At 35.2% G+C, this 27,760-nt stretch overlaps 1 protein-coding gene across 5 annotated transcripts in view; it reads left to right on the forward strand.

Moving 5' to 3' along the window:
• Nucleotides 1-27,482, forward strand: part of Csnk1a1 (casein kinase 1, alpha 1) — a 45,350-nt gene extending 17,868 nt beyond the window's left edge. Inside the window, exons 4-13 of one of the 5 annotated variants that reach the window (XM_013512278.1) lie at nt 1,168-1,294; nt 5,187-5,285; nt 7,635-7,718; nt 11,630-11,769; nt 13,239-13,317; nt 14,251-14,325; nt 15,920-16,026; nt 17,073-17,221; nt 21,154-21,539; nt 22,258-22,290. In XM_013512278.1, coding sequence (XP_013367732.1) covers nt 1,168-1,294; nt 5,187-5,285; nt 7,635-7,718; nt 11,630-11,769; nt 13,239-13,317; nt 14,251-14,325; nt 15,920-16,026; nt 17,073-17,221; nt 21,154-21,173 — 880 coding nt within the window. In that variant the 3' untranslated portion in view covers nt 21,174-21,539; nt 22,258-22,290. Of the gene's footprint in view, nt 1-1,167; nt 1,295-5,186; nt 5,286-7,634; nt 7,719-11,629; nt 11,770-13,238; nt 13,318-14,250; nt 14,326-15,919; nt 16,027-17,072; nt 17,227-21,153; nt 21,540-22,257; nt 22,291-24,937 lie in introns of those variants that run through there. The other 4 variants (XM_005380602.2, XM_005380604.2, XM_013512279.1 and 1 more) reach the window with 4 other exon arrangements.
• The last annotated feature ends 278 nt before the right edge of the window (nt 27,483-27,760 follow it).

Genomic DNA, 27,760 nt, shown 5'->3' on the forward strand with positions numbered 1-27,760 from the left:
ATTTTCTATTTTAACAAAATTATTAAAATACTAAATTCTCATAGTCTTTTAATTTGAATCAATAACATTTATCAGTAAAACAGCATGTTCGAGCAAAATCTCAAAAAAGAAATAACAATGAATTAAGCAGTTTCCTAGACTGATACTTGTTGTGCTTTTGGCATGGATTTCAAAAAAGCCTTTTCTTTTTCTGAATACTTAAAAACAATCTTTCAACTATGGTAAGTCTTGGTACCAGTTCAGTTTCTTACTGGAATTGATGAAGAAATTAGTCCAGCCTAAGTTTCACAATCACTTGTACTTAGTCTTGCTAAGTTGCTCAGACTAGCCTCAAACTTGTTCTCCTGCCTCAGCTTCCCAAATAGTTGGGATTATAAGTATAGAACATTATACTGGGCAACTTCAACCATTCTTGAAAACCACTTTTCAAATACTTTTTTATATAGGTAAGTTTGAAGTACAAGTGCATGCTCGTAAACATCAAAATTTGAAATTACTTACTCTGGGTGATTCCTAGTCCTTGGGGTAAATGAAATTAACATTAGTAGTTCTTAAGATATTGGTGATAAAGTATATATTTATCCGTAATAACTCAGCACTGAATAATAAAAACATGATTCTTGTCAAAAAGCAAATAAGTGTCATCTGTTTGAGTTTACTAATTGCTTGCTGTAAAAAATGTGACTTTTTATAAAGAATAATCACCAAGTATAGTTTGGTAGGGAGGGGAACCAGGAGTATGATAAAAGAAATTTACTTTCTGAAACATTTTGGAGTTACTGCTGTTGTACTCCTTTCTCCAGTTAGAAATTGATCTGGGTGAGATTAAGCAATTTGTATAAGGTCACAGGACTCAATGGCAGATGGGTATAGAAATCAGCTGCTCTGGCAAGAAAGAAGAGTTAAGTTAGCCGTGCAAGTCTTTTTAGAACATTGAGGTCACTTGAAAGGAAAAGAAGTCTTAACTACTCCTATTTTGTATTGAGCAATGTAGTTGACTGGTGAATTCATCTTCTGAATAGAGAAGTTACTTTAAATAAAACCTAACCAGAGAAGAAAAACTCTTAATCTTGGCACTTTAAGAATTTAATAAAAAAATTTGTGATATTGAATGATAATTAGGTTTTTATAATAACCCTCCCTTCTCTTTCATTTTTATTTTGTTAGGTGGTATGGCCAGGAAAAAGACTATAATGTGCTAGTCATGGACCTTCTGGGACCCAGCCTTGAAGACCTCTTCAATTTCTGTTCAAGAAGGTTCACAATGAAAACTGTACTTATGTTAGCTGACCAGGTATGTGAAATTTTGACAAAAATAAAAACTGAAAATATTACTACTGACGTCTCACGAATTAGAGTATCACTATTTGACTTTTTGGGAAAAGCAAAAGGGATTTTCTACCCCACTCTTACAGGGTGTGGTCATTCAGGTATACTACTCTTATGACTTACAAATGTTTTCTTTTGGTATTATGAGTAGGATCCTTATAAAAGCTGTGTTGTATTTTTGAGAAAAGGGAGGTATGAAAGTAGTGATTTAAGGGAGTAGATGGTTTCTTGTTTGTTTGCTTTTGTTTTTTGATACAGGGTCTCACTATGTAGCTCAGACTGGCCTTGAATTTACCATGTAGCCCAGGCTGGCCTCGAACTTGCAGCGATCCTCCTGCCTCAGCCTCCTGAGTGCTGGGATTACAGGCATGCCAAGATGGTTTCTTGAAGTATTGGATCTTTAGCCACTAGTAATAATGAAGGAAGACTCAAAAAGTTTTTGACTTGTCCTGCATTAGATTTTATTTTGATTTTAAGAAAGTGAGGAATCGTTTTTAAAAATTAAAAGGTGCGGAACTAGGGTGTCAGGAACAAACCTGATGGGGAAAGATACTACATTAAAAAGGGTAAATCTCAAGGAAATTTTAATTTTGGTCAAGATCTGTTATTTTAAGAAACAATAGGGGGGCTGGGGATTTAGCTCAGCGGCACAACGCCTGCCTGGCAAGCACAAGGTCGTGAGTTCAATTCCCAGTACCAGAAAAAAAAAAAAAGAAACAATATTGGGGATGATTTGAGTTAAAATCAGTGTTCTTTAAAAAATATTGAGAAGGAATAACATTTCTTAAGTATAGATTAAATGTCATAAAGGAATATGATGATAAACAACTGGCATTTAAGGTAGAATTTTAGAATGTTTATAAATTAAGAACATTAAAAAGTAGTGCTCATTTCCTATTTTCAGCACGTAATTACCCAAGCTTTCTTAACATTAAAAACTACTCTGTGGCATAGGCAAATAGTAATAGCAAATTGCGATGTTCATTGGTGGATAGCTTCATAAAGTTAACGAAACCTTTCAGTGTGTTTTAACTAACACGCGAGTAAATCCTAAAAAAAGTTGGATAGCTTATTTGTTGCAGGTCTGGTTAGTACATAAGCATTTATACAGTGAACATATATTGAGGGCCTACCACTCTACTTAAGTGCTAGGGGACACAGAATAAGAGGTCCCTTTCCTCTAGACCAGAAAGATGGGAAAAATAAGTTATTTAAGGTTCTGTGAAGGAAATGAGTGCTGGGTACACTGGTAATCTGAAAAACAATGTCTGGAGAGGGGTTGCAAGAAAGATTTTAAGCCAGCTAAAGTCTTGCTTAGTAGATAATAGCTAACACTAGGAGTCTATATGTTGTGCCATTAATTATTTAGTTGACTCTCTTTCTCATGTATGCATGTTTGATACTGGGGACCTTGCCTATGCTAGGCAAGCATTCTAACACTAAGCTACATCCCCAGCCTTTATTTTTTTTTATTGTTATTCTAGTTTGAGACAGGGTCTTACTAAATTGCCAGGGTAGCCTCAAACTTAGAATCATCCTGCTTCAGCAATTGTAGTTGACTTTTTCCCAGTGATTCAACAGTCTCAAGTTAACAGTGGACACTACTTAGCAACAACAAATATGCATATTAAATGACCTAAGTATTTTATTTCACTTTCTGTGAAGTATAAGTTGCTATACCAAAAGGGTAATTCATGTACATTGTATACTTGTACATTGTGTACTAGAGTATAGTTTCAGGCAGAGATGAGCAGTTTTGCTTTAGAAAGATGTCAAGATAGAAGAGTATGATTAAAAGTTTGTATATCCAAGGTAATAAAACCTTCGAGGGGAGTGGGGATAACTGTACTCCCGAGAGGAATAAGAACATATGGGTAGAAAAATAACGTTAACAGCCTTTAGATACAGAATACCTTTTAAAATGTAACTTGTTAGTATCTTCCAGAAAAGATAGACATATTTGATAATTTAAAAAGTTGAAACTTCTGTTGTATACAAGATGTTGTTAGTAGCTAAAAGATATTTTTAAAAAGTAAAATCTATTTACATAACAGATAAAAAAGATTATTGTATGCGGAGAGCTCCTAAAAATTGAAAGGCATTTGAATATCTATCAAAATGAGGGCTGGGGATGTAGCTCAGCGTGCAGTGCCTGCCTGGCAAATGCGAGGCCCTGACTTCAAGTCCTGGTACCAAAAAGAAAATAGAAAAAAAAGACCCCCAAAAAAGCCCTTTTTAAAAAATGAAAAGCAACACTTCACTCCCTGTGATTTTATTAGATTTATATTCATAGCAATAAAAACACTAGTAGTTAAGAATACATAAACATGTTGATATTGTTGAGTATAGGGAAAAAAATTGGAAACAATACTGTTAGTAGGGGAATAACTTATTTTAGCTATTAAAAAGAATATTGCAGAGCTGAGGGTGTAGCTCAGTGGTAGAATATGTTCTTAGCATGCATGAAGGCCTATGTGGAAATAAATTTTTAAATATCCCTAGCAGTAAAAATAATAACAAGGGTATTTGTCTTGACATAATTTCTAAGACATAAAGCTTGTTAGAATGACATGTTAATATGAGCATGGAGGAAAAACAGGAAAGTTTTTTTTAAATGCACAAAGAAATAAACCTGACATGTAGGTGTGTCTCTCTGTATATAAAACATGTTTATGTTGTAGCTACCAACTTCCAAGAATAGGGAATGGGATAAGAGGGTCTCACAAGTCCAGCGTGGGCAACCTAGTGACTTAGTGAGACCCTGGGTTCAGTCCCCAGTATGGGAGGTAGGGAGTAGGGGAGAGAAATAAAGTGAATACAGTGCCTCTCAGTTTGAGGTAACAAGTTGCTTACACCTGTATTTGCTGGTTGGGCAGCAAATACAGGTGTGTGTAATTAGAAGAATAGTATGGAAATAGGCCTTAGTAATAACATGCTATACTGGTTTTTTGTAGTGGCAATCCAACCCAGGGCTTTGCATACTGATGTATATCATTGCCTCACTAGCCTATTTTAACACAGATTTTACCTGCTTTGTTTAACTTATTATACATACAACAAGTTAAATGATTCAAAATATATTACTTTTTTTTTTTTTTTTCCAAAATATATTACTTTTATAATTTGAGTGTCACAAACAAGTTAGATCTCTGTTTTAAACCTTTAAAACTGGAAGAATAAGCCAAAGGGCATTATATGAGGTGTGATAGAAACATATAATGAATATTTAAATTTTTGAAAAACTTTACTATACTAGAAGACACATTGTCATTCATCTCCCTGAGAATATTTCCCCTTGCTTCAAACATACTTATTGCACTTTTCTTGCCCTTTCTGAAGCAGTTCTGGAAGTCCTCTGGTGCCTTTATGAGATCAAAAATACGGGGAGTGCCACTGCCAAGTGCCATCACACTTCTGGCTGTTCCCAAAAGTCAAAAGGACCATGAATAGTCATTGTTTTGAATCAGTTCATTACAGGAGGCAGACATGAGAGCACACCTGAAGACCCTCTACGAAAACTAAATTCCAAAACTGCTTCAGAAAGTGGCAGGAATAATGGGATAAGTGTTCAAAAAAAGGAGGAAGGATTAGGAGGATTGAGAGTGATGTCTTTTACTATAATAAAACTTTCAAAATTTTTAAGTATTTCACTAGTTTCTGATCATACTTTATGCTTAGATAGCCAGCAAACTAGAAATAGAGAAGTTTTGTTCTTTGCATTTAATATTATCTTATGCTGTCTGTCATTGTGAATTTTAAATAATTAAGCTGTGGAACTACTTGGAAAAGAAATATGTTGGTTTTTATCACTTAACTCATGTATCTCCTCTCGCTTTTTTTTTTTTTTTTTTTTTCAGATGATCAGTAGAATTGAATATGTGCATACAAAGAATTTTATACACAGAGACATTAAGCCAGATAACTTCCTAATGGGTATTGGGCGTCACTGTAATAAGGTTAGTCAAATGCTCTTTGCATGAAAGAGGAAAATATTGACAAGAGTTGCTTTGGTAAACTTTTCAATCTTAAAAAGCCATAGTAAATTGAATTTGCTGTTGATAATTGCTTTAAAAGATTGTGCCAGAAGGATAATCAGCTAACTCTATTAACTTAGTAACTTGAAATATATTCTTTCCAACTTACCCAACCAACATTAGTTATCTATATGGAAATATTTAAAATTCCAAGGGCTTTATAAAAACTGTACCCATCTGTATTTAATTGTGGAAGAGTTGTATCTATTTTTCATTCACTTGAATAGTGAAAACCTCCATATATACTTTTCCTCCTGTATGCTAAAAACCGGATTTTAACTTTGGCTCTAAAGTGTGGGTTTTTGTAATATATGTGCTTGTGCCAGTGTGGCAGCCACTGACCCATCTGTCACCATGGAGTTAGCATTTGCTGACTGAGCATGGTTGGTACTGAGAATTCCTCAGTCCTTGGGTTTGTGTATTTAAAAGGGTAACTTTCAGGCCTGCTTCAAAACTAGTTGGCAGTTTCTTACTTGTGTGCCAAGTTGGGTGAGTCCCTCCACCTCCCTTAAAGGAAAATGTAGACAAGTGAAATGAACGTTCATACAGCAACACTAGTGCTAATTGGGATCTCTGAGGATGGTCCAGCCTACGGGGTGGTCGGGTTGTGGTTAGGGACGCATGATTGCAGATAGAAACTAATTGTGTTGAAATTTTTTCTGCGATGATTAGTTGTATTGAGTGAATTGCTTTCTTTATCTATTCACTGTTGAGCTCGAGCAGACAGGCAGCATTGGCAATGCCCTAAGCATGTTGTGATCTAATGATCTGATAGAAATTCTCAACTTCAGGACAACTTGGGGGTTTTTTGTTTTTGTGGCTTTTTTGTTTTGTTTTGTTTTGTTTTGGAAGGAAGATTCACATTTGTTTTATTAAACTGTTTTAGGGAATGTTTGGTGTTTTTAGATCCAGCTATATAAATGTTTACCTTTGTTTGCCTGTATGAATGCCAACTTGGAGCCATTACCATTAGAATTGGTGTTATTTGTTAATGTGTGAGATGTTAATGTTGGTCTGACCAAGCTTCAGGAATTTAAAATTTTTACTGAGCTTTTATTAATGAAAAGTATGTCCATCTACATGTTAACTTATTATTTCCAAATTGCATTTTTAAAAATTACTAAGTAGCTTCTCTATTTGAAACATCCAGGTTCTTTAATTGTTCTTACAAAACCTGGAGTCTAGTTGAAAAAAATCAATGATTCAGTTTTTTGGACAATTTTGTCACTGTAACTCTTCTGTTAGCCATTTCCTAGCCCCCTCCACATTTTCTTATTCCTAAAGACCCAGTATTCCTATAAATAGGATACCTGTCTGCATGTTGACAATGCAGTACATAGTTTTTTGCCTTTAAATTTAAATGATGGCCTAGATAATTTGGGGTCTTATTTTGCTTTGGTTTTTTTCTTCCTTTAAGAAATCCTTGTGAATCACATAGTTGTGTTGAGAAATCCAAGTAGCTGGGTGGTAAAAACTTTTAGGATGTGTCCTTGCCGATAAATTTTGTGGAGCTGCTTATTGTTAGTTTCAAAGATACCTCAGGGTGGAAGATCGCCTAAGATCTAAGTAATAAATGTTGCTTTTGAATATCTTAGGTTAGTGTTCTGTTTATGTTAGTTGGTTTTTAGTGTTTTCTGTATCGTAGTTTGAAAAATGCCAGTTGTATGAGACTGGATCCTTTGGTCAGCTTGTTCTAGTAGTTTTCTATTCATGGGGGTAAAAATTGGGAGGGGCTTTTGAGATCAATTTTTAAATTTCTTTCTTGGAAAATTGTTCTGAATTTGATATTAGGAGTGACCACTCCAATCTTAGTGAATTTGCTCATCTCTTCCAGTAATCGGCCCTGCATGCTTTTGAAAATAAATTTTAAGGTGACTAAATGCCTTCTACCTCTTCCTTACTGAAGATTTTTTTCCCCCTGTACAATCTTTTTTGGGGAAAGGGCAGATTGTGGTGCCAAAGATTATAGATCTAAATTCCCCATTTTTGATTTTAAAATTTAAGAGCCAAATGTCACCATTGCTATCCCTGTTTCAGGCAGTGACACAATATAGTGGCATTAAAAACCCTGGTATTCTCCAGAATTCAAATGTTCCTAAGCATGTGATTCTTATTTGGAAAACTGAGAAGCTACAGTGCTTGGTGGAAGAAGGATGGCATTTGGCTACCCTGTTCTTTCTCTAATGCCTCGGTGTTGCCTGTCTGCGCCGGCCATTGTTGCAATGTAAGCAATACTGTTTGATGCACTGCCACCCTCTATTGTCTGTTTAGTGTTTAGAATCTCCAGTGGGGAAGAGGAAAAGAAGCATGACTGTTAGTACTTCTCAGGACCCATCTTTCTCAGGATTAAACCAGGTCTGAAACTGTCTCCTATTCCAACCTCAATCCCAAATTCATGTGCTTTTCTTTTTTATTGCTTTATTTTGATTATTTTTACTTTGTTTTAATTCTGGAGAATGTAGATCTTGCTCAAGCACCTCTTATGTTGGCATTATTCAGACATACTTGGCAAACATAACATTACTAAGATATTCCTTTGTGGCTTTTGCTTAAAACTTGTGAATTTTAGAGAAAATCTAAAAGAAAATTAGGGTATTATCTTTTAGATCTCTTAACAACTATATGTGGAAATAGTGTGTTGGTCTAGTATTAATTACTTATATAGTATAAACTTGAGAAAGACTAGTACTTAAAATTTATTTGGAGTTGTAGACCTTCATCAAAAAATTCAGTTGCGTTAGTACTGTAAAATGATTGTATTCTTCCTTACCTCTCTCCTTCTGTAATGAATTGCAGGTAAGTATAGGTCACAGATTTTTCACAACCTATAAATTCTCAGCTTCCACCAAATGGATACTTAAAGAGCATCACATGCTCTGAAACTAAAATATATTAATAATATAATAGTAATTAAGCATTTATCAAAACAAATGGTAGTTTGTCATTAGTAATATAGAATATAACTAAATGCATACCCTGATGATTTAGATTTTGGCAGGCCAAAAATCATTGCAGAAATTCACTTCTAATTACTTAAAGAAAGTCAAAGGTTCTCTTCAGGCTTTCTTTTACTTTTATCATTTTTTGTTTTGTTTTTGTTTTTGAGACAGAGACTCACTATGTACTTTGGGCTGGCTTTGAACTCACTATGTAGAGTATGTAGGCTGCCCTCAAACTCAGGGCAATCCTCCTGCCTCATCCTCTGGAGTGCTGGAATTACAAGGGTGCCTCATCACACATCACTCCCAATACTTTCACTGATATTAGTTTGTCCTTTTTTCCCCCTTATATGATTGTTTTTGTGATACTGGGGTTTGAACCCAGAGCCTTCACACTGAGCTACATTTGTACCCCATATTTTTATTGTGTTTGAAAATTTTGAGGCAGGGTCTTGCTAAGTTCCCCAACTGGACTTAAGCTTGCTATCCTTCTGCCTCGGCCTCCAGAGTGCTGGAATTGTGTGCATGCACCAGCATGCCTGGTACCTGTATGAATTTTTTCAAAAGGGAGGAAACTAAATAAAATTTGAGTACATATATTTTGATGCTTTTGAACAAATGATTCTTGTTTTTTAATTTAGTGTATGCCAAAAATAAAATATTGGTATAAGTAACCAAAAAAGAAAAAACAGTACTTTGATGTACTACTTTTTCATACATATTTATCACCTGAATAATAATTTAATCCTTTTACATACTTCCCAGCCCTTATTTCAGGGACTACCTCTTGCTTTTAAAAAGGTCTCGGAAATTCAGTTACTTTTTTTCTAGGCAAAGAAATGTCAAATCTTGTGACTAGATCTTTGTTTGAGAATGAGAGCAGATGGTAGGTAAACAGGTACATTATGAGACAATAGAAAATTTTAAAACTGTGGAGCTTCATTTTTTCTTACCTGTTCATTTACTCATTTTTTAATTTACATGTGAAGCCACATTAAATTAATATTCTGTACATAGAGGTTAGTTAGGTTGTAAGGTAAAGTGATCTTGTAAAATTTTTGAAAGGGCAAAAATATGTAACTCCTGGTTAGGAGAAAAATTGCTCCAGAAATTAAAATCTAAAATTAGAGGTAGTGGGATGGGGATTTAGCCCAGCGGCAAAGCACCTGCCTGGCAAGTGCAAGGTCGTGAGTTCGGTTCCTGGTACCGGAGAAAAAACAAAAAATAAATAAATAAATAAATAAATAAATAAAATTAGAGGTAGTGTTTCTGAAGAAAATGGCCCCAGTTTATCAAACATGAACTCATTTCTTCATGCCTTCAATAAATAGGCTGAATTTTTTAAAATAGGCATAAATTTCAAAACAATTTGTAAAAGACCGCAGAAAAGCAAATTGGCTCACCGAAGAAATTTGCATATCTTTGCATATGCAAGCCTATATATAAATACATTGTCTTATGTTCACTTGATACTGACTTTACATATTCACAGTTGTTTGTATCTTTGATATCACATGGTTTCATGTAAACACTTCTATTAGATGTTTATATTGCTTTTTTTAGTGTTTGAGGGGGATGTTTTTTCATAGTTTCCCTTGAGCCTTGTAGTAGGAACTGTAGTGAGTACTGAATTTCTATAAAGCAGTCTGATTGTGAGACCATGGTTGTCCATTATTGAGTTGTAAATAGAGATGTTGAATGTAGATTTAGGCTTGAATAAAACTATCAGACTAATGAATTATAGTGGTCCCTTCTTTCCTTTTTTGAAGTATTAAAGGGAAGTTTTCCTGAAGAGGAAATTTCATGTACTGATTACCAACTTTTCATGCAAACCCCTCATATATACTTAAGGATATGTTCTTTTGTGTTAATTTTTCCTGGGTACTTTTTTTTTTTTTTCCTTAAGGTTTTTTGAGATAGGATCTTGCCTATGGAGTTCAGGCTGGCCTCAGGGCGATCCTCCTGTCTTAGACTTAAAAGTGCTAGAATCATAGGTGTGCACCACTATACCCAGCTCCTGTTTTCATTATGAATGTGCAGAATTTAATTTTAATTTTTATTTTGCTTACCAGAAGTGTATTTTGCTCAGTTGAATATTGAATGAACTTTATTAAAATATAAGCTTTATTTTTATTTCTTAGTATTTTATGCCACTGATTTTTCCATATTCCTAAAATGACTTGATTGCTTAAGGAGTTTATTCTTATTACTTAGAGAGCTTTTCATCTAACAGTTGTACTTTACTAATAATCCTTTTTTAAAAATAGAGCAAGTGAAAACAAGGATCATTGTTCTCATGATAACAAATTCAAATGTTACTGTTTTTACTATCCAGAGTATAACTGAGAGTAGTTTAAAGTGCCTGGCTGAAATAAGTATTACTCATCTTCATAAAGGAGGTTCTTGGTCAGATTTTTAAACCTAATTCTGATTTTAAGTAAAGTTTATTTTGCTTCTAATGTAGATAAAAATTTTTAAATTTCTTTTTTTATCAAAAATAGGGGATTTTCTTTTAAAAAGTTTTAATTCTAGAGAATAAAGGAATTACTTAGAAAAATTATTCTGTATTATAAATGAGGACCCTCTTTGCCTGTACAATATAGATGTAAAACTAAGCATTCTAAAATATAAATTTTGTTTTTAGTTAGCGTATATAAACTGTTGCTAGTAACCACATCTTGGTGTGCTCTTTTAGATTTTTTTTTAAATCGACTTGTTCTGCTTTCCAGATTAACCTGCTTACATAATATCAGTGCACAGTAGTGGAATGGCACATGCTTCTTCATGAAAGTCTTATTTTTTTGTTAGTTTAAAGAAAAACAAACCTTGGTCTTACTGGCCATCAGACTTTGAGGGTTGTCTTATTTTAGATAATGAGCCTTCTGTTGGCATATGAAGAGTGGCCCTTGTAGGAGGAAAGAGTTCCAGATCGCTTATGTGTAGATTTTGAAACATGATGCTTGTTTACCAGTAGGAACCGTATGTCAGATTTCATTGTGGCAGGCAGCACACCTGACAACTCTTGCCATGAAGCGTGTATGCATTTCTTTACTTACTTCATAACGACAAGCTCCTGACTAGAGCTTGTGAAGTTGTGCATATAACAAGGACAAACTGTTAGACTTAAGTGGGGGTTTTTTGGTTCTGTTTTTTTAATTTGATTTGTTGAAGAAGACTAGTAATTACTAGGTGTCTGTTGTTATCTGTTTAACTTATGATACTTTATTTTGTATATCGAATGCATAGAACATGTGGAATTTAATGAATAAGAAATTATTTAATTGATTAAGATTGAAAACCTAATGTCTCTTTATTTCTCTTTTAAAGTTATTCCTTATTGATTTTGGTTTGGCCAAAAAGTACAGAGACAACAGGACAAGGCAACACATACCATACAGAGAAGATAAAAACCTCACTGGCACTGCCCGATATGCTAGCATCAATGCACATCTTGGTATTGAGCAGAGGTGAGTCTGAAAATTTACTGTGTTCATCACATCTATAGCAAAAGCTATGAATGGGTTTTTGAGATACTTTGATTGTTTTTTTAGAATGTCTAAGGATGTCTCTTGGCTGAGAATTTAAAGGATGCTTGTTAATTGTTTTACCTGCCGCTTTTTGCCTTCGCGGAGAGGGCAGTTATATGAGGTCTTTTGTTTACTTGGTTGAAGGTTGTCTCTTGATAAAATACTGCATGATGGAAAGTTAAAAGCATTGATACTATTTTTACTTTTTGTTTTGCAACTGAATATAGTAGTGATTATTTTAAATGCTGATGTTTGGTGTTTTATATTTTAGTGATACATGTTGAGTTTGGGGAAACAGTTGATTATTTTTACAGGGAAAATGTTAGGAGAGTATTAATAAGCCAGAAGGGAATGGTATACCATCTCCTGTTATACTTTTTCACTTGTACATTAATAAGATCTAGTTTAAAGTAAACAATCTCGGGGCTGGGGATTTAGCTCAGCGGCAAAAGCGCTTGCCTGGCAAGCGCAAGGTCGTGAGTTCGGTTCCCGGTACCGGAGAAAACCCCCCACACAAAAAAATAAATAAATAAAAAAAAAATAAAGTAAACAATCTCTAGTCTTTTCCTATGTCTTCACTTGTATTCTGGCATTTCAATTTCCCTTCATTAACTTTTTCTTCCATAAAAGATAGAAATAACAGCCAGGTATGGTGTAATCCCAACACATGGGAGGCTGAGGAAGGAGGAGCGCCATGAGTTTGAGGCCAACCTGGGCTATATAAGCAAGTTCAAGGCCAGCCTGCATTACATAGCAAGACCCTGTCTCAACCCACCCCCAACCACTTACCCATCCAAAAAGAAAAAGAAAGAACAAATTGTATGCTTTTGGATTGGGAAGGAACTTCATGAGAATTTCCAGTTTAGAAATAACCATGAGTATCTTAGGTTAAACTGAGATTTCACATTTTCTGCTAAAATATTGGCCTGTCTTTAAATATGTATAATTATGGATGGAGCTCAGTAGTAGAACAGTTGCCTAGCATATGCAAAGCCCTGAGTCTGATTGTCAGCACCACAAACAAGCAAATGTGTGTATTTATCTGAATATATGTTTATGGGTATATATGTTCATATAAATGTTTAATTAGATTTAAAATGTGATTTTTAGCATCGCTAAAGTATCTTGCTACATAGTTTTATGTTTTTATTAACCTTGTTTAGATAAATCTCTTTTGTTCTTTAAAAACTACATTTAGGACTGTGCTCCTAAAATTTTAGATTTTGTGAGAAAAATTGGTTTAGAGGTAATCTGTTGTGAGCTTTATTGTAAACTAGATACCTTCCTGCATAAGACACCAAATAATTCTCTCTTCATTTTGGAAAATTTTTTCTGCACATACTATTTGACTTTTTTTCATATGTTGTCCATTACAGTTCCTGTTCATAAAATTACATTTTCTTTTCTAGTCGTCGAGATGACATGGAATCATTAGGATATGTTTTGATGTATTTTAATAGAACCAGCCTGCCATGGCAAGGACTCAAGGTAATCAGATACAGATTACTGGGATTTTGTTTTTAAGAAAAAATTAAGCTGCATCTGATGACACATACCAGTAGTTTCAGCATGCAGGAGGCTGATGGGAGGATCACTTGAGCCCAGGTGTTTGAGGCCAGCACAAGCAACATAAAAAGACCCCCATCTCCGAAAAAAAATAATATTAGGGGCTGGGCATGGTGGTGCATGCCTGTAATCCCAGCACTCAAGAGGCTGAGGCAGGAGGATCATATAAGTTTGAGGCCAGCCTGAACTATATAGTGAAACTTGGTCTCAAGAAGACAGTAATAATAATAATAATAATAATAATAATAATATTGGGAGGATGTCCCTTGTCCCTTCCAAATCTGTAATTTTTCTGAGACTGAATTGACTGTATTTTTGCCTTTTATTTGAGGTGAAAAATCTATTCATTTCAATAAGAATTTAGTTAATTAAAGTATAATTTCTTTTGAGACAGTAAGGTGGTACCCATTGGTAATCACGGACTTTACCTACATAGAAGTTGATAGCAGCTAAGAAAGGGCTCTCATTCTGTTGTGTAACCATGTGTTGAAAAGGCTTAGAGTAAAACCTGTTCGCCTAGTAGTGGTACTTATTTGTACAGTTCTAACATTTTGTTTGTTCTGTGATAATAACGTCATAGAATTTAATGGCTGTCTTTATCTTTTATTGGTCCATTAAAGGATAAAGGTACAAAGACTAAGCACTATGACTATTTCAGACACTCAATAAATGTCTGAAATAGCCAAAATGCTTAGTTCTTATGGATAGCTTTATCTGATATGAATTTGATCCCACCTACTATTACTTAAATCTCAGGTCTTAAACCTTGTCTAGTATATATCTGTACATTTAATGAGTTAAACTATTAAGATTTTTCTCAATATTAGTATATCTTGTTTATTCTTACTTTTATAGGCTGCAACAAAAAAACAAAAATATGAAAAGATTAGTGAAAAGAAAATGTCCACTCCTGTTGAAGTTTTATGTAAGGTAAATATGTGTGATGAACATTGCTTAAAAATACAAGAACAAAAAAAACTTTTTTTCTACTTACCAGACCAGGACTTAATTATCTATTAGGTAGCTGTTTGTTGTTTTAAGTTTACATTTTGGTTATTCTAAATATCTTTGACTATGGCCTAAACGTATGATACATTTTAAATAAGTTTTTAATGTTTCTGCTTAGTTAGAGCTTTAATTTGTAAAAACTAGAGGAAAATTAACAAGGCAGATAAATTTTTCTGATGGAGCCTTTTTAATATATAAGAAAAATTAAGAAATGGTCTCCTTTCAACATAAGCTGATGCCACAAAGGAGAGCATGTTAGTGGTTGGTACATAAAGGAATAGAGAAAGGGCAGACAAATCAGAGCAATCCAAAAATAGCAGTTTTCCAACAATAGATAAATGTTGTATACAGCAATATGAATCAGGCTTGTTTCTCTGAAGTCTCAAACTTCATAAAAAGATAAGCAAATTAGAATGGAGAAGTGTTTGTGTCCTACTCAGATCTCCTCCATAGAAATAAGGCCACATGGTCTTCTTTGAGACACTAATTGCATACCTGAAAATAAAATAAAAATGTGTAATGTATCCACTGCTTTAGTTTTGGGTCTTCACTCAACAAAAAAATAACATGAGTACTTATAACCATTAAACCTGATTACAGAGTCTAGGGATTTAGCTCAGCAGCACAGCGCCTGCCTGGCAAGCGTGAGGTCGTGAGTTAGACTCCCAGTACCGGGGAAAAAAAACAACAAAATAAACCTGATTACATAAATGTGATTAGTATAAAACATTGCAAGTGTCACCATTCTGTCCTGCCTTCATTCCTGGATATGAGAAATTTCTCAGATCATGAGGTTGTGGGAAGAGATTGCCTCCTATAACTTGCTCCCTCCACATTTGCAGTTACTCGGAGGAGATAATGGGCGTTTATGGTGTGTTTTAATGTTTTTCATTGCTGATGGCATAATCCTCTTGGTGACAGATAAGAAGAGCCTTAAAAAATCTTCAAAGGCGGGGCGGGAGGGTGGTTAACACACCTGTAATCCCAGTACTTGGGAGGCCAAGGCAGGAGGATTGCTGCGAATCTGAGGCCAGCCTGAACTACATAGTGAGTTCAAGGCCAGCCTAAACTACAGAGTGAGGTCCTGTCTCAAAAGAAACAAAAATCTTCCAAGATTTTTTTAGACATTAATAAGACAGTAAATCAACAAGTAGAATATCTGAATTATTTGGGAACATAGTACTATATAGGAAAAAGATACATGTTTCCTCTGTAAATATGGGAAGATAATGTACATAATAGAGTGGGTAGAATAATGAAACTTCGTTGAAATGTTTTTGGTTTGGGTTATTGGGGGAGGGGTTGGTTTTTGGTACTGGAAATCAAACTCAGGACCTCACACTTGCCAGACAGGCACCACATGAAATGTATTTTGAAAAACCCAGGCCATAATTTTGTTATATCTCTATAAAATAGTGAAACACCCTGTTGAAACACATTTTTGGGCTTTTATTTAGTAATTTATTTTCCTATTTTAAATTAAGATTTTGCTCTTTTTTAACTCTTAAACTTTTAGGGGTTTCCTGCAGAATTTGCTATGTACTTAAACTATTGCCGTGGGCTGCGTTTTGAGGAAGCCCCGGATTACATGTACCTGAGGCAGCTATTTCGCATCCTTTTCAGGTCAGTTTTCAAGGTACTTTTAAAACTGTAAACTTTAGCGAGGGAAATAAGTTAACTCTATTTAACTTACCTATTCAGACAATTAGCAAATAGTAGTAAAAGAGGCCTAACCAGTATGAATCAAAGTAACAGTTGAATCATTGTAGAGTCTAAAATTTTTCCAAAGTAATTGCAATTCACATTACATATTAGTAAGGCAGGGTGTGGTGGTGCACATTTGTAATCTCAGCACTTGAGAAGCTGAGCCAGGAAGATTGCCTGGAGTTTGAAGCCAGCCAGGACTGCATTGTGAGACGCTGTCTCAAAAAACAGAGAAATGAAACACTACCTATTAGTGGGTGTCAGTGCCCCCTTGGAACTCTCTAGCTATGCAGTCCAAAATTGGAAAGCAATTAAAATACCAGATAGTCTCTGGAACGAAGAGACAGTCCCAAATTGGGTTCCTTTAACATACATGTAGCTCAGGCACATAGTTGGAAGAAAGTAGGAATGATAAAATTGTTAAATTCCAGGAGAGTCTTCCCAGGGCGCCAGTGCACACGTCTCCCTCACAAACTTCAGTTCCTTGCCTCCTCTTCTGGCTTCTCAGTAGTGACCTTCCATTACCAGTACCCTCCTGGCTGAGTGCTGGACTCGGTGTTGTGGTTCTTCATTTCTGCCCTTTTTACCCCTACTCACCTGTCCTTTTTGAAGGAATAAAGGAATCTTCTGTTTGAAAGATGATTTATTTTTATCTAATGTAGCAGACAATAATAGTGACACCTGAGTGACTTTTTCTGTTTTTCCCACTGAAGTGACTTTCCCTCAATCTTGTCGCTTAAAAAGCTGGAATTATTTCACTGAAGAGTTAAAATTATTTGTAGGGAGAGAAATCTTTAGATGATACCACACTTGAAGAAATATTGATGTTCTAAGGAAATGCCCTTTCTGTCTTGAAGAATCAGTAGTTACTTGATAATATTAAAGGGTCAGCATGTAATTTTTCAGTCTGCTGTATGTGTGCCTCAGTTGGAAGTGGAAAGAACATGTTATTTTATATTTTCCAGGACCTTGAATCACCAATACGACTACACATTTGATTGGACAATGTTAAAGCAGAAAGCAGCACAGCAGGCAGCCTCTTCCAGTGGGCAGGGTCAGCAGGCCCAAACCCCCACAGGCAAGCAAACTGACAAAACCAAGAGTAACATGAAAGGTTAGTAGCCAAGAACCAAGTGACGTTACAGGGAAAAAAATTGAATACAAAATTGGGTAATTCATTCATTTATAACAGTGTTAGATCAAGGAGGTGGTTTTAAAATACATAAGAATTTGGCTCTATGTTTAAAAAAAAAGACGTCCTTGGAAAATTTGACTACTAACTTTAAACCCAAATGTCCTTGTTCATATATATATATGTATATGTATTTGTATATACATATATGTGTGTATATTATTATATCATTTCTCTTGGGATTTTGGGTCATTTTTAACAACTGCATCTTTTTTACTCATTCATTAACCCTTTTCCAAAATAAACATTTGGTGTTGGGAATATGGTATTATATCAATCAATCCAAAATCCTAGACCTAACACTTGTTGATTTTTAATAATGAATCTGATTTGTTATTATATTTTGACTTTCTTTCAGACTAACAGTGTTAAGAATTTTTGCATGTTAATACTTTAGCATTTAAGAGGAAATTGTGAACATGTTCTAATTTCAAGAGGGGTGAGTTTGACATCGCCCCTAAAGTGTCTTATCTTCTCAGTTGAAGAGTATCTCATGTATTCCTAAATGTTCAAATAACTGCAAAGCTTTTATATCTTTCCTAATCACAGAAATAAACTTATTTGCTGGTCAACTGTAATAGTTCTTAATTAGTTCTTAATTTTAAAATACCGCAAATATCAGGCTCTCAGTATTCAATGTGGAGTTTAAGTGTGCAGTTAGGCTTCGCAGATTGAAGATAACTGGGGTAAATGCCATTGAACTGCTCATCTACTTCCTTTCTGTCGTTCTCTGGGACTCTGCTTCTATGGAGTAAAACTGTTACGGTACAGCTCAGTTTCTTAATCACTGTCGTCATTCAGTTCAGCCGTTGTTTTTATGTTTTAATTTCCTTTTCCCCTTCCTGGGCCTTACCTCCTAATACCTGCCTACTTTCTACAAGTGGTGGGGAGGTAAGCATTGGTGTTTGGTTCTAATTATTTAATCTCTGATTGGCTTCTCTAATTTGAACTTAGTCTTCATGGATTAATTGTTGATCCATATTCTAAGGTTGTATTTAAACAATTTTTGTAATTTAAAAATAGATTCTAATCTCAGGATACTTTTCAAGAAGTATTGGATAAGCGATGTTATCCTCATTCCAGCAGCTCATCCATTAGAGATGAAGTTTGAAGTGGCTTCCCTTCCATGTTTCTGTATTTGTGAAGGATTCAGAACTGAAGATTTCATGTAGCAAGGATCCTTTGATGAATAAATCTAAACTCAGGATAGCAAACACTAATGCTTTCCCAGTGCTCTGCCTCTGCACCTCGGTTGGGATTTGATTGCCTCGTATGCGTTTTAATTGTATCTGATTATAAGGTTATGAAATCTATAACGAGATAGGTAGTGTCACTGAGGATTGGTTCTACTATTTAGTTAAGACCAAATCCAGTCTTTAAGCCAAGGACTTCTTATACATGACCGTATATAGGATATTTGCTTTTTCTCACAAAATGAATTTAATTTTACCTAAAGCTACATGCTGGGATAATAAGATTATCATGAGTTGAGGTTTCTAAAACTAAGATTAGATTAGGTTGGGCCTAGAACATTTTACTTCAGGTATTCAGCAGCCTTCAGAAAGAATTGCCTTATTTTGAGCTAGTTTCATTGTTCACTGTGTATCTCTTAATAAACAGAATTTTGTCCTGCCTTATCCACGCCTTTTTTTATTTGTTTTTTGAGACAAGGTCTTGCCGTATAGTTCAGGCTGACCTTGAACTCACTGTCTAACCCAGGTTGGCCCCAGTTTGCACTGGTCTTTCTGCTTCAGCCTCCGCAAGTACTGGGATTATAGGTGTGCACCACCATACCCAGCTTTATCCAGGTTGTTAAAAGATGAGAAGTTAGTGTGTGTTTTTGGAAAAAGAAAAATTGTAATTATATTTAATGCTTATTTTGTATTATAGCTATTTTTCATAAGAGTAATCACCAGACACAGTGGTTATACAAATATTAAATGAACTCATAAAATTCTGAAGAATCAGATGTCTCAGCAAATAATCACATACTGACTACATTCAGAGATGAATTTCTAAGGTTGGGATATGGCTCTGTAGTCCCAGCCACCTAGGATTCTGAGGCAGGATGATCTCTTACGCCCAAGATTTCAAGGCCAGCCTGAGCAATATGGAGAAACCCTGTTTTAGGAAGGGATGGGGGGAATTCCTAGTAATAGATATATTGTGACCCTGAGCAAAATATTGCTTCTATTAAGATATGCCACTTTCATAGAATATACATAGCAGAATTAACTTCTTGAGAACATCTGTATTATTTCCTGTGTATAGAATTTAGTACCTGCGGGCTGGGGATTTAGCTCAGCGGCAAAGCGCTTGGCTGGTAAGCGCAAGGTCATGAGTTCGGTTCCTGGTACCGGAGAAAAACCAAAAAAAAAAAAAAAAGAATTTAGTACCTAATCTAATCCTAAACAAATCTTTTTGTATATAAAGCCATGAAAATATAGTGGATCTGTGGGAAGGCTAGCCCCCTAACTTTTACCCCCAGCGCAGTATATAGATGATTTTTTATTTCGGTCTGTAATTAATAGAAGGGTAGAAAAGCATAAGGCCCACTGCAGTAGGCTTTTTTCTTAATTTAAGGAACGCAATCATCCCAGTGATTCTTTGATCCAGGAAGTCTTTTCAGTGATGATGAGAACACATTAGATTTTCTTACTTAAAAATTTTAGAAGTTGCCTTCTTACATGTAATTACTTTTTTTTTAAAGGTTTGCATTTCATTGAATTCAATTTCATAAATGAATCTTCATAAGTAGGCCTGTATTGTAGGAATGCTTTTTCCTAGGAAAATTCTCCAAATACTGGTATTCACCAGTGTGTTCTATGTGGTTATTTTTTAAACAGCTTTATTTAATGTTTCTTCCATGGAAAATTATAGTAAGTTCTAGCAGTTCATTCTAAAATGTACAAAGGCTAAAGTTCATTTTATTTCAGTAGCACGGGCTTATGTAATGTGTACATTGCTGCCCTGATTAGTTTTCTTTAGTACTTTTAAAATCCTACTTTCCGGGGCTGGGGATTTAGCTCAGTGGCACAGCGCCTGCCTGGCAAGTGCGAGGTCATGAGTTCGATTCCTGGTACTGGGAAAAAAAAAAAATCCTACTTTCCAAAGCCCATCAAAAGACCAAGAAAGCAAGGCTTTTTTCCTGATGCTCATAAATTATTATATGTGCTAGTTTTTTAGTGCTGGTGTGCTACCGATTATAATTTCTTGTTTTTAGTTTCAAGAGAAAAACTGAATTCACACCCAACACACTAATAGATACGTTTTAACTATATCAAATCCCATTCCGTCAGCAATATGTAATTATCAGAAAAGCACTTTTTAATACATTTAAATAGTAGTAAAGGTAAGGAAAATAGTTTTAGGACATTTAAAATGTAGTTAAACCCAAGCATGGTGGCATGTGTATCTGTAATCCCAAATTTTTGGGAGGCTGAGGCTGTAGGAATGCAAGTTCAAGAATTATAAGACCCATCTCAAAAAAGAGAGAAAAGAAAGAATAATCATCATCTAGACAAGCTGATCATTTCTTTAGTTGTGGGCAGAAGTAGGGGGCAAATACAGAAATAGTGAAGTCAAAGATGAATCCTTATGTAATTCCATTCTCCACTCTCATCACCTTAACCCACGTGCATACCATACCAACCATAGATATTAAACATAGCTTTATCATAATAATGTAAGTGAATGTCAAAATTGTTGGCATTCAAAGAAGATTAAAAATATTTTTCCATCACATTAACCCACCATGTCCATGGTCTTCCTTAAATTACCTTCTAGTATGTACTGGGCTTTACTTGCTATTTATGTCTGGCTTAACTTTTTCTGACTTCACCAATTACTGCCAGGAACATGGCTGGTCACTTAGCAACGTAACCCAAGTCACAGGGGAAGACCTTGAAATATCTGAAGATGATCTGCTCTGAATACATTCCAAAGAAGTACCAGTCAACTTCATCGCCTCACTGAAACCTTGAATTTTTGTCAGCTTTTTTCATTGTGAACAGTAAAGCTGGAGAGAAAAGAATTAAATAACCCAACAGGAAAATAAAGATGAATGTGCAAGAATTGATTTGTGGTACCTAGAGCTGGACCTATCAAATTTTTCAATATGTCAGATTATCTGGATGACACTGCAACTTTCAGAAGACCTAAACGAATAACAGTGTTGCTGTATTTCAGTGGCGTATAATGCAGACCATCTACAAGTTGGGGAAGGATTCAATTGTAGCAGGTATTTTGAAATTCGGTGACTTCAGAAATCTACTTGGGAATCAGTTCTGTAGTAGGGAAGCCAAAGAATCAGATCGTTAGTCTGTGATACAGGTTAGGATGATACAAACCTTCCTTACTTGTCAATTATCTCTTTTGTATCGATACAAGATCTTTCCAATTTAACACTTGTGGTTTCTAGAGGGAGGAGTTACGGTAGACTCTTGTTTTTGTTGTTTTTAAACAGTATATACAACCAGTCTGACTCAAAATTCTCTGAACTTAATTCTGTGCACAAGCATATAGGTAAAGTTCATAGAAGTGGGATTGTATAGTGAAAACCCATCATGGATTTATAAGACCATTACAACCTGCCAGGCATGGTGGCATGTACTTATAATCCCAGTACTTGGGAGGCTGAGGCAGGAGGGCTGCCATGAGTTTGAGGCCAGCCTAAACTATATAGCGAGACCCTGTCTCAAAAAAACCTTACTACTACATAAATAATCCCATTAAACTGGTTTCTGGTTCTATTTTCTAAAATCAAACATACTTGAAATGAATTTATAAATAAAATACTTCAATTTTTAGAATGAGGGACAGAATATTCTTGTTACATAAAAATAATAAAATCTTCCCATTTTAAGATTTAAAAAGAAGCTTAAATGTTGCTATTAACTCCTGAATCATCACATTAGTCCTCCAACTCTCTCTTAACTTTCTTTTCCCCTCTATTTTAGGAATAAAGGGATTCATCCCTCATTTTAAGATGTTACAATGAAGATACATTCTTGAATTTTGGAAGCCAGGAGATGTCATTCAGATTGCAAGATAAAAATGAAAGACTAAAGCATAGAATGTTTATTAGTGCTTGAAGATTGAATATTGGATACCTGCTGAATCATCCTTTTGAGATTTTACGTACTTCAATATCTCTTTGGACAATTCACTGGAGAAAACTATTGGTCCTGGGTGGAATGTCCCTCTACTGCTCATCTGAAGAGTTAAATCTGGATTTGACTGCTATACTCTTAGCAGAATATTGTTAGGCCAGGCTTTAGTCAACCTCTTAAAAATTGTAATCACTAATTGGCTTAGTGATTCTGAACAGATAGAACTCTTATCTAGAGCTTTTCCATTATTTAAAGCAAAAGAGTTTCCAAGACAATATAAAAGGTTTCCTTTTTAGTTTGTTGGTGGTCGGAGTTTCTGCTTGGAAATCATTTGGGAATATTCAACATGACAAATTATTCAGTACAATGTGATTACATAAGTAAGCTGTGATAAAAGAAAACCCACCAGTTTTAATAGTTGCGAAAATTTTCTTTTTATCATATATGAGAATAATTGCAAAACTTAAAATCAAATTCTGTGGGGTTTTTTGGGAGGTACTGAGAATTGAACTCAGGTCCTTGTGCTTGCCAGGCAGGCACTTATGCCACTGAGGTATATCTCCAGCCCAAAATCAAATTCTAATACTATAAGCGTCATTTCTATTTGGCTAAACCATAGTTTAACTTGGATAGCTTAATTTAGTTAATTTACTTGAGGCTTGGTTTTATTTCTGTTGTTTGTTTATAGTTTATTTTGGGACCAGGTATAGTGGTCCTCATCTACAGTCCCAGCAGTCAGCAAGCTGAGGCAAGAAGATTGAGAGTTGGAGGCAGTTTAAGCTACATAGCAAGACCCTGTCAGGAACAAGAGAGTACTTTGTTCATTTGATTTAATAATATATGTCAAGTACGTAGTATTCCCTGTGGTTAAATTCTCAAAGTTTTATTTTCCATTTTTCATATTTGCTTCCTGTGAATTTAATATTCAGACAACAATGTCTGTTATGTACCTACTCTTTAGTTAGGCACTGTGGAAAGACAAAATTAAAGCCCTCTTATCTTTGTCCATAAGGCTTAGTACACTGTGCTTATCAAAGTAAGTGAGGAGCCTGCCCTTACATGAAAAAGTGAGCAAGAATTTATAAATGTTTGGTACTATTTTCAAAAACACCCAAATCATACTTGCAATAAGAAATGACAGGGATATTTTACGTATCCCATACAAAGCCCAAAGGAGATTACCTAACAAGTATTTGAGAAAAAGAGCAGTTCAATGTGGAAAACATGCTTTGTGTTCAAAGAAATTAGAGCTGCTAATAGAATCCAACAATAAGGGTTTGGAGGAGGGGTCAAAAGGACATTAATGTCTCAGTGAGTATCTGTAGGTGAGAGGAGAAAGTGCATGTAAGATTTTCAGGTTAAGAGGCATATTTCCTCTTGGCCTATAGCCAAAGATGAAACCTGCAGCTCTTACGACCTGCAAGCTTCTTGTATTCAGGTTTGCCTTTATGAAGAAGTCCTGGGGTCTGCTAGTAGAAGAGGGAGGTATGTATACAGTGGAAGGACTTGAGAAGTAGATAAAACCCAAAAGCATCACTTGTTTACATTGTTCAAATCAGTGACGAAACTTGTTCTTCTTTAATGTGAGCAGGCAGAAGTAAAGAAATTTTAAAGCTGTTTAAGGTTTCTGTTTAAAAATTAGATTTTTCATGGCTAAGCAGGTTGGCACGTACCAGCAGTCCCAGTGCTCAGAGATTGGGGCCAGCCTCAAACCCTGTTTCAAAACAGGAGAGAGACAAGGATATATAGCTTCGAGGCCTTGGGTTCAAATCTCCAGTACTGAAGAAGAAGAAAAAGTTTGTGCTTATATGATTGAACCTATACTCTGTAATGTTAAAGCAATCTATTTGTTTGCTTGAAAAAAATTTTGTTTGTTTGTTTTGGAAAAAGAGTCTCACCATGTAGTGCAGGCTGGCCATGAACTTCCTTATGTAGTCTAGGTTGCTCTCAAACTCGCAGTGATCTGCCTCAGCCTCTCGAGTGCTGGGATTACAGGCATGTGCCGTGATGCCCAGCTTTAACCAAATTTTTTTGTTTTTGTCTTCTTGAGACAGGGTCTGACTATGCAGTTCAGGCTGGCCTTGAACTCACTTTGTAGCCTAGGCTGGCCGCGAACTCCCAATGATCCTCCTGCGTCAGCCTCCCTAGTGCTGGGATTTCAGGTGTGAGCCACCACACCTAGCTTGACCAAATTTTTGAAAGCATATGTTGTAGGTAGTAAAGAAGTAAGCTGAACATACTCCATGTGAATTACTAGTAATTCTTGAGACTTGTATACTGAGGTTTTAATTCACTGTACACTACTCCTTTTTAAGGTCATCCAAATCAGAAAATTTTGTTTTAATTGTGCATTGATGTTTTTCTGTTTTAGAAAGTTAAGCCTAGTGATTCTCAATTAGATAAAATGGCATGAGCTGCTGCATTATCTCAGACCTACCAAGTTTCCCTATTTTAGATGTGATTTTTCTTTAAGAATTTTTAACTTGAAATTTAACATTCTTTTCTCTGTTTTGATTTTTTAAAATAGGCTTTTAAGCGTGAATTGAAGAACAGAAGAAGCAGAGCAGATGATCGGAGCAGCATTTGTTTCTCCCCAAATCTAGAAATTTTAGTTCATATGTACACTAGCCAGTGGTTGTGGACAACCATTTACTTGGTGTAAAGAACTTAATTTCAGTATAAACTGGCTCTGGGCAGCATTGCTGATGCTTTGTCCGGAGTCGTAGCCACTGTAATTGTGAATATTAACTGAGATAGTGAAACATGGTGTCCGGTTTTTTATTGCACTTTTTCAAGGGGAAAAGTAAACTAAATGGTTCACACACACACACACACACACACACACACACACACACACGTACACATACACAAATTGGTGGAGAAATTGTGCATATGCCAATTTTTTGTTGAAACCTTTTATTTTGAAATATCCTACTTTGAGATCTCATTTCAGAAGAACGGCATGAACAGTCTTCAGCCACAGTTGTGATGGTTGTAAATGCTCACAACTGTGCATTCTTAGGGTTTTTCCATCCCTGGGGTTTGCAAGTTGTTCACTTAAAACATTCTTTAAATGGTTGGCTTCTTGTTTGCAAGCCAGCTGATATGGTAGCAACCAAAGATTCCAGTGTTTGAGCATACGAAAGACTGCCTGCTTACCTGTGCTAGAAATAACAGCATCTAAAGTGAAGACTTACGAAAAATTTAGTGACTACTAGATTATCCTTAGGACTCTGCATTAACTCTATAATGTTCTTGGTATTAAAAAAAAAAGCGTATTTGTCACAGAAGTTTAGTTAACATCTTACAACTGAACATGTATGTATGTTGCTTAGATATGTAATCACTGTAAACATCTATATGATCTGGGATTTTGTTTTTATTTTGAAATGGGAGCTTTTTTTGTTTACAAATTCATTAAAAACTAAAAACTTTCTGTAAGGAAATGAGATTTTTTTTTAAACAACAAAATGCCTTGCTGACTCCATGAAATAAAAATCTCCCCAATTTTTTGATAGACTACTTCAAGCCATTTGTTACATGACACTCCTTTGCAAGTTGTTTAAGATTTAGTGTATAAAATTGTCTCTTTTTTAATTTAAAGGGTTTTTTTTGTTCCTTTTGGTCTGAAAGAAAAAGGCTTTTTTTTTTTTTTTTAATGACTTGCAGGCACAGTACCTAATACTGCCTCTGCCAGAACTTGACCTTGTAATTCTTGTTGCCACTGACTTAACAGCTGGACTGATTTTGAGTAAGAATGAAAGCGTTAAAGGGTTTAACTACAACATGCTTTTCTATAAAATACTTGTGAAATGGCTGTAAGCACTTGACTCATCCTTGGAGAGTGTCTCACTGTGTGAAGTTCAAGTGATTCTTGATCCTCTACCCCAGCCCGCTTCTGTAGGTTACATGTGTGCGTGCGCACTTCTCAATCTTATTTACACGCTCTTTTTCTCTGACAAAGAGAAAGGAAAACTTATCGACAGTAATTCTTTAAATAGTGTAATTTATTCATTTATAGCATGTCAGGATAAATTAAAAGAACAATAGTTTGAAATGCTACCAGGAGCTTATTGTGTAAATGTAGGTATTTTACTTGTAAAGTATCCTCAAAACTGTAGGTTGACATGTTTGGTCAGATTGTACTGGGTTTAATTTTGGGGTTTTTAAAGGATTTTTTTTTTCCTTTTTTAATTTTACAACTATTTTAGCAATAATTAATTCCATGATTGCCACATTCTGCCATTAATGGATATATTGGTACCTAATATGGAAGAAATCTTAGTCTGAACTTCTGGGGTAGGCAGCTTATTTTTTCTTTTCTAACCACTCTTGTCAGTTAAGGTGTTTTTTTTTTCTTGACTAATAAAACCCTTTGATACTTTTAGCCGGAAATCAGTCTCATAAAGCTATTTTTGAGTATAGTTTGTGTAAAATAAAACTGTTTAGCTTTGGTAATAATAACTTTTCCAAGCTGAACTCCCTCTAGCAAGATATTTTTCAGTGCTTTTATTTACTATGCACTTAGACTATGCACTTTTTCTGAAATATTTTTGTAACACTTTTTTGTATTTTTGCCATTTGAAAAGGTTGTGGTGTAGTTGGTCTGTAATTAAGTTGCAGATTTAAACCTGCTGTTAGCTTTGTAAATCAAAATACAGGTGTTTTTGTCCTCGTATATTGTTATTCCATCTGCAGCTGGAGCTGGAATCCCATTGATCTTCTAGCTACCATTCATTTTCTGCACAGTTCACAAAAGAAGATTGTGAAATTCAGTGAATGCTGTTACTAATCCTGTCGGGAGATGAATCTCATTTCACCAAAATTAAATTATGTTTTTCCACAAAAATGACACAAGTTGAAGACACATCACTCTGAAATTGGAAGACCTCACCACTTAAGGCTCTCCAGTGGCTTACTCCGCTGAACTCTAGGTTACTACTCTTTACTTTGTTCACCCATTGGGGGTGCAGTTTTTTTAAATGTTGGGAGATGGCCCTTCTAACTACTGTTGAATGTCTCTGTTTTGGGAAGGTATAAGAAGAAAATAAAAAAATATATATGAAGGGAGAGACTGGTTATCTCCTCCCACATGACTGTGCTTATACACTTAGCCTACAAAAGGATATTTGGGGGTTTGCTTTTACTGTGATTTCCCACCAACAAATGTTTTTATTAAGAGATTTTCCAACATCTACTAGTCCTTGGAATACTAGGAATATTGACTGTTGCAAGTAGAGCATACTGTAATAATTACAAGCTTAATTGCATTATATCAAACAAGAATCTTGGAACTGAAACCAGCTGGTTTTCCCTGAAGGTTGCAGAGAAAATACTTTCTAGCCTGGTG

The sequence above is a fragment of the Chinchilla lanigera genome, unplaced genomic scaffold, assembly GCF_000276665.1.
Source record: "Chinchilla lanigera isolate Chin_1 unplaced genomic scaffold, ChiLan1.0 scaffold00014, whole genome shotgun sequence".
NCBI lineage: Eukaryota > Metazoa > Chordata > Mammalia > Rodentia > Chinchillidae > Chinchilla > Chinchilla lanigera.